This window comes from Rhinoderma darwinii, chromosome 2 (assembly GCF_050947455.1).
Source record: "Rhinoderma darwinii isolate aRhiDar2 chromosome 2, aRhiDar2.hap1, whole genome shotgun sequence".
NCBI lineage: Eukaryota > Metazoa > Chordata > Amphibia > Anura > Rhinodermatidae > Rhinoderma > Rhinoderma darwinii.
Window position 1 is genome coordinate 187,886,020 of NC_134688.1, and position 11,989 is coordinate 187,898,008.

At 42.6% G+C, this 11,989-nt stretch overlaps 1 protein-coding gene across 3 annotated transcripts in view; it reads right to left on the bottom strand.

The window, feature by feature from the left end:
• Positions 1-11,652, bottom strand: part of MGAT4A (alpha-1,3-mannosyl-glycoprotein 4-beta-N-acetylglucosaminyltransferase A) — a 75,170-nt gene extending 63,518 nt beyond the window's left edge. For 2 of the 3 annotated variants that reach the window (XM_075852620.1, XM_075852618.1), the window contains exons 1-2: positions 11,467-11,652; positions 5,005-5,335 (exon numbers count right to left, since the gene is read on the bottom strand). In XM_075852620.1, coding sequence (XP_075708735.1) covers positions 5,005-5,098 — 94 coding nt within the window. In that variant the 5' untranslated portion in view covers positions 5,099-5,335; positions 11,467-11,652. The remainder of the gene's footprint in view (positions 1-5,004; positions 5,336-11,466) is intronic. The other variant, XM_075852619.1, reaches the window with a different exon arrangement.
• Positions 11,653-11,989: the final 337 nt, after the last annotated feature.

The window sequence follows — 11,989 nt, forward strand, 5'->3', positions numbered from 1 at the left end:
CCATCTTCAAGGACATTGCAGCACTATGTGGGCACTGTGGTGTTTTCAGAGGATTGGGACCAAAAACCCTGACAAATTAAATCCATCTTTTTTTTTTTTTTCTTTAACCGCCATGAAAAACAGACAGACGGAGTGGAAATGGATGAGAATTTGGAGACACTGATGCAAAATGGACATGAGAAACTGATAAATAATGAGTTTTTAAATGGACAATCTTTTTTCACGGTCGTGTGGCTGAAGCCTAAATGATTATGTTGCCAGAAGTCCCGTACACATGTACTGCCACCCTTAGGCCAAAAGCCAATAATCATCCCTTTTTGCAACTCTGAACACATCACTCGTTGCCATGGGTAAAGGGTGATTTATCAGACAGCCTATCGCACACCTTATATACTCACCAAGCCAGCCCACGACCTATCACTTCCTTCATGGACTACGTGCTGTCAACGACGATAGTAGGAGGTGGTCATAATTGACTCGACTGTGTATGTGTACCTATGATTTTTCTCAAAACTTTTATAAAATAAAATTACTTTTTATGGAAAGAAGTGATTTTTTTAATATCTTTTTTTACTGTTCACCTTTTTAAATAATTTTTATTTGATGTTATTTATTTTTTCAGACTCTCTAGTGGACTTCACAATGCAATCTTTTGATCGCTGATACAATGCTATGGTATACTTGGTATAGCAAAGCATTATTGCCTGTCGGTTTAAAACTAACGGACAATCTATTAGGCTATGCCTCTGGCACGGCCTAATAGGCATATACCCATAGCCGGCCTGGGAGCCTTAGTGAGCCCCCCTGGCTGCCATAGCATCCTATCGGCAGCCTGCGATCGCATTTGCGGGCCGCCAATGGGTGACAGAAGGTGCCGCAGTCGCTATTGACCGCAGCATCTAAGGGGTTAAACTGTCGCAATCTATTTAAGCCATATTGACAGCTGTTTTAGTACGTGGCCAACACCTTAAAGACTATAAAACAAGTTAAAAAAGTGGACTATATGAATTACCAAGGCAGGGAAATATTCTGTAATAGCTAGAGTGTTAAACCATCTGAAATATGGAAATATCAGAAAATTGCAAATTCATGTAATCATGGCCAGACTAATGTTGGTGGAAGCCCCTGGATGTGACGCTGTATGATACATTTGTCATAACGTGATAGAAATATTAGACACTTTTTTCTTACTTCGTTTCAAAACGGTCTGGTAAGGTGTAAAAAGTATCTAAAAATCACATAATAAATTTGGTGCACACAATGTATTTTACATTTTTAGTGCAGTTTGTGGCTGAATTTTCACGGTGCATAGGGAGAAATGTGTCAATCAGCGGCTGGAGGACGGGGGAGAGGGGCTGTGTATCATTAGACTCATCGTCTGCAATGCTGGCCATGTGCCTCAAGTATAGCATGTGAGTTCTCCTAAACTACTGGACATTGCTGACTAAGCGACAGACTGCTGAAGTCTGCGGCGTGTCGGTCACTGCTTTATGGTGCCCTCAGACAGGACAACATAAAAACCTGACAGATCATCTTTCAGCACTTAAAGGGTTTTCCAGTTTTATGTAAATAATGTTTCACCACGGAAAAGTTATCTATCTAATCTTCATCATTTTCAAGATCTCGACTTGCACTCCGTAAATAAAACATTCCTGTTTGCAGCCAGAGGCTGAAAACCTGTACAGGCCAGTCCTGCTCTCAGCTGAGAAGTAGATGCAATTTTATACAGTCTAGGCCAGTGCTCCCCAACACCCTGCTGTGTGGCTCGCCATAGGAACCCCGAGTTATAACCATATGCACTTGCTACAATAGGACATCCACATTAACAATATTACAGACATAGCCAATTCCCAGACAGGTGCCGTTTTGGGTGGTGGAATACCAGTGTGTTACATTTCAAACTGAAATATTTACCTGCAAATTGAAATTTCATGTTTCTCTAAGTTTAAATTTTTTTTTTTAACTTAAAAGCGGCTCCCGGCCATCACTCAAAATCGAATGTGACTCACAAGATATAAAAAGTTGGGGATCAGATTTAATTTCATAAAACCCTTTATGGACTTTTACATTACTGAATAAGTACTTCTAAATTCTCATTCATACATTAGGGTTTTAAGCCATGCGGCTTCCTTTTTTAAAGCTAGTCTTTCACCAGAGAGATACAACCTTAAACTTAGGGCATTGAACAGAACCCATATGAAAAACAAGCCAGAAAAGCGTGCCCTCTATGCAAACGGATTAACCTTTTGAGGACTGCATCCACTGCACATTAGTATGTAAGGTGCCATAAAAGTAGCTGTGTGGTCCCACTCACTACACTCAATTTGAATAGCGTACATGCTATCTAGCAAAGCCGCAAATAGAAGTGCGGGGCAATCTGCACCCACTGGTTTATCTAAGCACATCTGTTGATTGCCCTGAATTAAAGGGTCTGCCCTGGTGATCTAGCTCATGGAATGTTTTCTCCGCCGATTTTAATGGGGCTAAGATAGCAAATTAAGTTTACTAATATGTCAATAGGAAAGAGTTCCAAGAGCTGCTTCTTTATTAAAAAAAATAAAATAAAAACAAATCCACACACTTTTTTATTCATTTTTTTTGAGTGCAATATTGGTGTGGCTGCTAGTCTGGCCTTACAGCATAAAAAAAAAAAAAACTACAATTGTTCCACTCAAGGCAGAGACACTTGGATGATGAGTAAGTAGTCCGTCTGCTACATTAGAACCATTTTACAATAGTAAAACGAGAAAACTATATCCAACATACGTAACTTTAATGCTTTACACGTGATTTAAAGAGGCTCTGTCACCAGATTTTGCAACCCCTATCTGCTATTGCAGCAGATCGGCGCTGCAATGTAGATAACAGTAACGTTTTTATTTTTAAAAAACGAGCATTTTTGGCCAAGTTATGACCATTTTTGTATTTATGCAAATGAGGCTTGTAAAAGTCCAACTGGGCGTGTATTATGTGCGTACATCGGGGCGTTTTTAATACTTTTACTAGCTGGGCGTTCTGACGAGAAGTATCATCCACTTCTCTTCAGAACGCCCAGCTTCTGCCAGATCACGCTGTGACGTCACTCACAGGTCCTGCATCGTGTCAGACGAGCGAGGACACATCGGCACCAGAGGCTACAGTTGATTCTGCAGCAGCATCGGCGTTAGCAGGTAAGTCGATGTAGCTACTTACCTGCAAACGCGGATGCTGCTGCAGAATCAACTGTAGCCTCTGGTGCCGATGTGTCCTCGCTCGTCTGACACGATGCAGGACCTGGGGAAGTGACGTCACAGCGTGATCTGCCAGAAGCTGGGCGTTCTGAAGAGAAGTGGATGATACTTCTCGTCAGAACGCCCAGCTAGTAAAAGTATTAAAAACGCCCCGATGTACGCACATAATACACGCCCAGTTGGACTTTTACAAGCCTCATTTGCATAAATACAAAAATGGTCATAACTTGGCCAAAAATGCTCGTTTTTTAAAAATAAAAACGTTACTGTAATCTACATTGCAGCGCCGATCTGCTGCAATAGCAGATAGGGGTTGCAAAATCTGGTGACAGAGCCTCTTTAAATATGAATATGAATATCTTTAAGGCCCTGCTCACACTATGGAATTTTTGCTGCGGGACCCATTCATTTCAATGGGAGTCGGATGCTTCTTTTTCCCGCTAACTGATTTTTTTCAGCTTGTGGGAAAAAGAAGCGTCCTGCCCTATCTTCGGACAGATTCGCCCAAACCTCCCATTGAAGTCAATAGGAGGAGGTATAGTTCCGAGGCGGGACCCACCACGCAAAATCTGCAGTGTGAGCTGACTCTTGCTGTATATTATGTACTATTATTATATTCCCATAGAAGAATATTGAACACTACTCTTTTTTATTATTATTCCGTTTATACGCAAAACTGTAAAAAACAAAAACATTTGCCTCAAACAAATAAACATGTCTAACCTTATATTATGTACTATATTTCCTTCTTTTATTTCTACATTCTAATGTAGCAAGGGATTATATATATATATATATATATACACACCCACACACACTTCTTGTTATGGGATACAGGTTTCTAGATAGTACAGCTGGGTTCACATTCTTTGCAATAGGAGTGATAAGTTTTTTTTACACACCACTTTGGATTACATTTATTAACTTATATTATAGGGGAAATAGAGAAGACGCTGTTCATAGACAGTCAAATAATAACACTTATTGTACAGGTTGCTATAAAAAATACCAGATATGTCTATATTTGGTCCGTATATGTCCATGTTATTTGGGGTTTTACAATGTATATTTAATAAACTTTAGTTCTTTCTTAAAATAATAATGTGGTCTATTTTTCAGTTTTTAAAAAAAAACAAAGCCATTTTGATTACTGAGGTTTATTTTTTTTTATTTACTAAAATGCACTGGAATATGTCTATATGACAGTACATTAGCCTGTATATAACGAAATATTAGGCAGGAATTAGGCTATACTAGCAATACGATTGACTGGAACATGGACTACCTGCCATGGGCACAAATCTCATCACAGGGCAGACCTGTGAAATTATAAAATAGCTCCATCCCCCCATAGTAGCATAGTCAATGAAATCCCATGTACACGCTGCAGTATTTTTCCGCACGTAAAATTACCTGCGGGGGGGGGATTTTAAAATCTGCAGCATGTCAATTTATCTTGCGTTTCTGCTTGCGAATTGTATCCTAGTGCTGAGGAAAAATCGCCCCAAAACCCACAGCATAAAAACGCACCGAAAACGCATCAAAATGTAAAAACCGCACAAAAACAAAATGCATTGAAAAACGCACGATTAGGTGCGTTTTTTACCTGAGATTTTCCTGCGTATTGATGCGTATTTTCCACAGCATAATATGCAACGTGTACATGTAGCCTTATAGTACGTCACTGTGCAGAAATATATATTATGACAAGAAGGGGTATACATAGTCTTTTCTTGGTAGTACTGTAGAATAATTTAATAGTCCAACGACCTACCTTTCCCATTTTGCCAGGCTGTGTACCAGGACAGACTAAGGAAAGAAGTGATAAACACTAACGCGGTGGCCACAGTTCCATTTCGGAGCCTCATTTCATTGCACCATCACAGTGGTTCTGTAATGTCTGCTCTAGGTATCAACGATGAAAAACGGAAAAAGGTATGCTTCTATTTACACAGCGCTGGGAATGCATCAATGGAACTGCTTGGACTGGCAGCACAGGGCACTTTCAGTTCTTCTGTTTACACACAACATAATGACGTTCTTTCACATCTCCAGCTCAACTCCTGGCAACTTCACCTTCAGATCTTTGCCCGTTTCTTTCCTATCTAAAAGGCAAACAGAGAAAATATGTTTTAAATAAAAGGAAAGTCTGGTGCTATGGTTGAGCACGAAAAGTTTCATGTAACAAAGAACCACACAGTATAACTTCTATAAGATTAGTAGTTACATTCCTATCAGTACGGGTTCAAAGGAGGTTTCAGTAAAGGCTTATGAAGCTGAACATTGCTATTAACATTTACAGGGGAATTCCCTATATTACTAGTACAGTCAAAAGTAGACCGTGAAATTCCCAGTAGTCTAAAAAGTCCCCATTTCAGGTAGAATGAGAAAGAAAAAAAAAAGAAGGCATAATCGCATCACACTGCTGTCCTGATCATGAAAAGTCTATAAGCACTGGTTCTCTCTACAGCGATCAACGGCTTCCTGCACAGCAGTGTTTCTTATATGATGGTTGTTCCTCAGAAACAGGATGCAGCTACTGAACACTTTACTTGCCAATTCATGCAAACCACCGATCTAAAATATCACCTCAAATACCAGTGAGCTCATGGCACAACAAGGAATGAATATAGGGGGGCAAGGACACTGTGGGGAGGAGATTGTGTTTTGTTTTCAGAGTTTTTCTAAATTTAGATCTTGCATAAAGAGGACCTGTCACTAGGTCCTACAAGGTGAGTTAGTAATCTCACCTAATAGGCGCTGTGTCTTAGGGTCCAGCGGTGTTTGTCCTGTACTTGTGCGTCCCCCCGTAGCTGAGCTTTTGACTCCTCTTTATTTAGCAACCAATATGGAAATGACCCACTGGCTAGCCAAGTGGGTTTGGCTGCCAGCAATTCCTAATGGGTGGAGCTACCACTGAGCCTCTGACGCTGACCTATCAGAGCGAGGCTGTTTCCTAAAGACCGTCTTCAGCCAGCGTCATCGTGTGAGACCACGCCGGCTGTGACCCACTCAGAATACTTGGCAGTATGCGAGCACGCTCAATGTATAAATGAGTGAACCTGTTTGACAGTCGCTGTGATGCCACTCATTAATAGCAGGTAAATTTGCCGATTATATCTTCCATGGCACAGCGGCTTTCATACAGGGCGCCCTGCTTCACTATTGTTCTCCCCGCTGATCAGTTTGTCACAGAGATACACACGGAGCCTCTGACGCTGACCTATCAGCGTAAGGCTGTTTCCTAAAGACAGGAGTAAACAGCCTCATGCTGATAGGTCAGCGTCAGAGGCTCAGTGTTAGCCCCGCCCATTAATAATCATTAGCGGTACATTTCCATATTGGTTGCTAAATAAAGAGGGGTCCATAGCTCAGCAACAGGGGGACGCACAAGTACAGGACAAACACCGCTGGACTCTTAGACACAGCGGCTATTAGGTGAGATTACTAACTCACTTTGTAGGACCTAGTGTCAGGTCCTCTTTAAAGGGAATATGTCATGTACCTCATTTTAGTTTTGTTAAAGGGGTATTCCCATCTTATAAATTGATGGCACATTGATAAGAAATGTCATCATTTTATGATCGGTGGCGGTCTGACGTCTGGGATCCCCAACTATCCTAGGAATAGTGGGGCCGCAGAGCTGATTTAGTGGTGTGTCCCCTACTAAGTTTTCCCTGAACAGCGGCATCCCTGGCCACTTAGCTCTGCACGGAGCTGCAGTTCCCTGCACAGTGGGTGGCAAGGCGCTGCTGCGCAGGGAGAAACAATAAAGGGGACGCACTGCTAGATTACCTCTGCGGCTCCTTCATTCTCAGGATCGGTGTGTGTCCCTGGCGTCTGGTTACACTTTATAAAGTTGGAATAATCCTTTAATTAGATGCAAGTGTGATAAGTAATGTGTATAGTGTATATGTGTGTGTGTGTTGAGATGACAGTGCTGAGCATGCCTCAGTCTACATAGCATAGCTGACAAGTGGCATTGGAATATTTCAGGGTACTTTCCTATTACAGTAGAAGCCTAAACATGTGTCATTGATGGTAGTCCGGTACTCTTTTAGTTTTATGTCTGTAAGCACCTATAAATGAATTCTTGAACAACAGATGTCAGTTATTCACATGTTAATATCTTATAATAACCCAATCCTTCCTCTACAGTACTTGATATTTGTCAATTTATTTGAAAAGCACAAATAATAATGTTTGGATTTAACAGTAAAGAAAGTACATGTAATGGTATAAATCTAATCCTGGGGGACTGGTATTTACTCACAATGCCTAAAATTACAACTGAAAATACAGCTACTTGTGAAGCATCTCACTTATACTCTATAGATGAGAGGTCTCAGAAATGACAGTCCAATTCAATGTGCAAACTTTTTTATGAGTGTATCTTAATACGTCTGAAAGAAAGCTATCCTGATGATTCCTAGTACTTACAGCATTTTAGAGTGACCCTCTATGCAAGTATACAGCTATAGCGAAGATAAGAAGGACCTTTGTGGTGGTCTGTTTACTCCCCACAAATCACTGAAAAAGGGGCACACATTTCTCCTGACATGGTAGTCATATTAGCAGATTAGTGTCAAGGCAGAAACTTTAGGATAAGTGAAGGGCTTGATCCTCTTTGACCTCTATATGCTCCTATAGATAACCTTGTGCACACATTTCTTTCTTCTGACATGTCAAAGACAAATGTCACCAATGAGTTATATGGTACATGGGACATGTCAGAAGGTAGAAAAATGTGCACAAGGTTACCTATAGGAGAATATAGAGGTCAAAGAGAGTCAAGCCCTTAACTTACCCTAAAGTTTCTACCGTCACACTAATTTGCTAATATGACTACCAATAAGGCCCCAAATTTTTTTTTTTTTAAACTGCAGATTGCCTTTGAATATCCATTCAGGACCGGATATAGGGGGCTGGCAAACGAAGCAATTTCCAGGGCCCCCATTTACCAAGGAGCCTGTGAGGATGGGAACCCCAGGAGCAAACTAGAACCCCCAAGTATTATTAAAATGTGTATGGTGGTATTATTGGGGAATTTAAGTATTATTTGGGAACTATATGGCAGTATTATGTGGGCTCTTTAATAAATTATTTTGATACTGCATATTATTTGGGCACTTTATGGTGGTACTATGTAGGCTGTATATGGTAGTAGGGCGATATGATAGTATTATGTATGATGAAATGCGTCTAAAATTGACAAGCGGGGGGAACCTACTTTTGTTGCAGCCCAGGGCCCAATTTACTATTCAAAGGGCTCTACAGAGAACCAGAACATGTATATACTGTATACATTGCAGCATAGACCCTTAGAAAAGGGTTTCCTCAAGGACCAGGAAGACACTTCTCATTCATGAGGTAAACATCACAAGGACAACTCATTAATAGCAGTTTTCACCAATGATATTTCAAGTGCATTTCCCCCCTTAACTCCATGAACTAAAAATTGTGAAATGATCTCATTCAGTATCCCGCTATTCCTGGTAATCTTTTGACATGTCATGGAGACCTGGGAGGTCTGCGTGCTGGAAATCAAAAGAAAGCGAAAACTGAAGGTACTCTTTATGTAAGATTGTACTAGCAATTTATTTGTTATAGCGGTTTCTAGGAAAGTTGGGTGTCATCCCCTGGGCGAGCTGTAATAGCGGCTGTATTGGTTATCATCCAGCTTTCCCAGAAACGGAAGGCAAATTAGTAGCTGAATAAACAGTGAACAACTCTGCGAGAACCTGTGGTTTTTGTATTTTAGATGTGAAGTGTCTCCAATACATTAACAATAAACTGCATTCTGAGGAATCCTAGGCCTCGTTCACCTCTGCGTTGGAGACTCCATTAGGGGTCTCAGTCACCGATCCGGCCGAGATTACCCGGTAATTATCTCCAATAAAATCACGGACACCCCGATGGAACCCACTAAAGCCAAAGGGATCAGTCAGCGGCGATTGTTGCACAATGGAACCGTTGCTTCAGTTATTTCCTTGTTCTGCTCCTTTGAGTAGAACAGAACACAACAACGCAGGTGTGAACATATCCTAAACTGCAACATTCACCACATTTTTGTAAAAATTAGAACTGTCATGTAGTAATGGATCAAGGGTACATCTGAAAAGTCCCCCCAGGCCTACACACACAAGTATCAAAGAGCCGCTAGTGGACATCAATGAATAACTTGAAATCTAACTTATGCGGTGCCCAGCGGCTTCGCACTCTGACTTGGACTCACACACAGCCCTTTGCTGCATTTTTTTCTGGTGTTTTCATAGCATTTTTAAGTTAAAAAAAAACATTGGAGCCAAATGCCACTTTAAAGTCTATAGTGATAGGAGCTATATACATAGCATTTCCGTTGGTGTAATTTGTGGGGTCAGTGGCGTTTTTTCCCCCCAACGCAGAATGCTCTAGATCTGGCATTTTATTACAGCTTTTCCTATTGGCTTCTCTTTAGAACTTCAACAATGCCAGACAAGAAATGCACGTTAAAAATGCCCTGAGAAAAATAGTCTATGTGAAGGAGGCGCCAATCACTGAGAATACGACTTACAGGAAAATGACACATCATCTCTTCACGGTAAATGACAAGAAGTGGTTAACGCTTTCCGTACTGTGACAGTAATACAGGATAATGCATGATGTTTATGTAGTAAAGTCCACTGGGTGCATGTAATGCCTCTAATGCGCCCCTACGGAGGTTTATCTTTCCAATGACTTCACTGTTCTACCGTTCCTGTTACGTCTTCGCTCTCTGTGTTTTATCAGGGTGCCATATTACATAATGCCAGGGCTACACGGAGACTTTTTATAATACTACATAAGGGATTTTAACTATTGAGCTACAGCTGAAGTGTAAATGTATTTATTTCTGCTGTCCGTTACACGAGTATTTCCTGCGTTTTCTACATATAGTGAGAGTCAATGTTAGGCAGTATATACATATATTATTGTTGGTCACTTTAGGGTATGTTCACACGGCCTATTTACAGACAAAATTCGGGCGTTTTAACCCCCGAATTACGTCCGAAATTACGGCTTGAAAGCGTTGACAAACATCTGCCCATTGAAAGCAATGGGCTGACATTTGTCTGTTCACACGAGGCGTATAATTACGCGTCGCTGTCAAGAGTGTCATGTCACTTCTTCAGACGTAAATGGAGCCGTTTTCCATGGAAAACCAGCTCCAGTTACGTCCGTAATGGACGCGGCGTTCAAGCGCCTGCACATGCCGTTACGGCTGAAATGACGGGGCTGTTTACTCCTGAAAACAGCCCCGTAATTTCAGCCGTTACAGACGCTGCCGTGTGAACATACCCTTATTCTTCCAATGAGGTCAACAGAACTGAAAACAATCCGCAGCTCCCTCTTTCCATCCACGACACAGCGCCCGGACGATTGAGGAGAGAGTCACCTCAGGCAGCACCTTCCCAGACTATCTTATCCTATATCTCCGCGTCGTGGGTGGGGGACATATCACCAGAAGCACACCTGCAACGTAGGCACTGCCAACTCTCCTGCCATTCACCCTTAGTAAAGTGAAAGTGTTACCTTAGGAAAGTGCATGAATAGCAATTCCCTAATATATACATCTTATCTGAATCACCGATCCACAAGAAAGGACCATATGAAGCTCCATACACAGGTGCCAGCCCACGTCACCAAACCTTTACCAATGTCCAACCTCTAACACTAGAGCCAGTGACTGGCACCGTCAGGACACACAGAACGTGTCCTCCGATAAAAGGACTACAACTATGAAACGGGAGAAGACAAATCCCACATGTAAGGTCTGCTTAAAGGGGAACACTACGAGAAATATTCCGGAGACTAGGCACTGCCATGGTAAGCAGTGCGGGTGACAGTATCCACAGTGCACAATGTTTCAGAAGGTAGTGTGTACAGTGGCTGAGCCAGTATACGAGGCATATACGCAGCCCGTGACCCCCGTATCCGCCGTCTAGGACGTTCTAGGACACAACGTGATATTAGAGGGCATGTATTAACCCTTTCAGCAGCCGGATAGCGCAGCATCCTCGGGAGGTACATTGCTGCAGGTCTACGACTTGTTCCGCTGTGGTCAGAGGGACGTGTGAGGTGCATAGATAGGGCCCACAGAGCTCAATACACACGCATGCCCTCTGTGCACTACACCCTGCCCTGCATGGCTGCCAGCTCCCCCCTGCAGCCTCTTTCACACATCACACACTCCGTGCTGAGGCTACCGGTCACTCACTTCTTCCCTTCTCCGTGTAGCTCTATCCCCTGAGCGCCGCACTGCACACACCAGTCTCCATGCTGTGTCCGGTCGCAGCTGGGTCCCCGTACATCCTGTCACCCCAGATCCGTCCCTCACTGCCGCCGCCTCCGCTACACCTACACCGACAACGGCCGTACTCCCGCGTCCCGCCCACCAATGAGCAGGGTCCAATCCCCAGCATGCAGGGGCGGGAACCTTACTGTCATCAGGGAAACCGACCCAAAGGTCTGTCAGTGAGGCCACGCCCACCGGCCGTGCTCCTGCTGCATGATTGACAGCATAGGCAGATCTGTAGGATGAGGCTGAGAGCAGGGGAGGGGAGAGCATCAGACAGGCCGAGGGCAGGTAGGGCGGATGTAGGGACTGGCAACCTCCTCCTCATAGCTGGATAATACTTCTGTTTTTCGCATCATTTTCCAGCTGTGAGCACCAGCTAACTATTAAGAATCCGCAGTAAAGATCACAAACGATAACGACATGGAAACATATGCTACGTAGT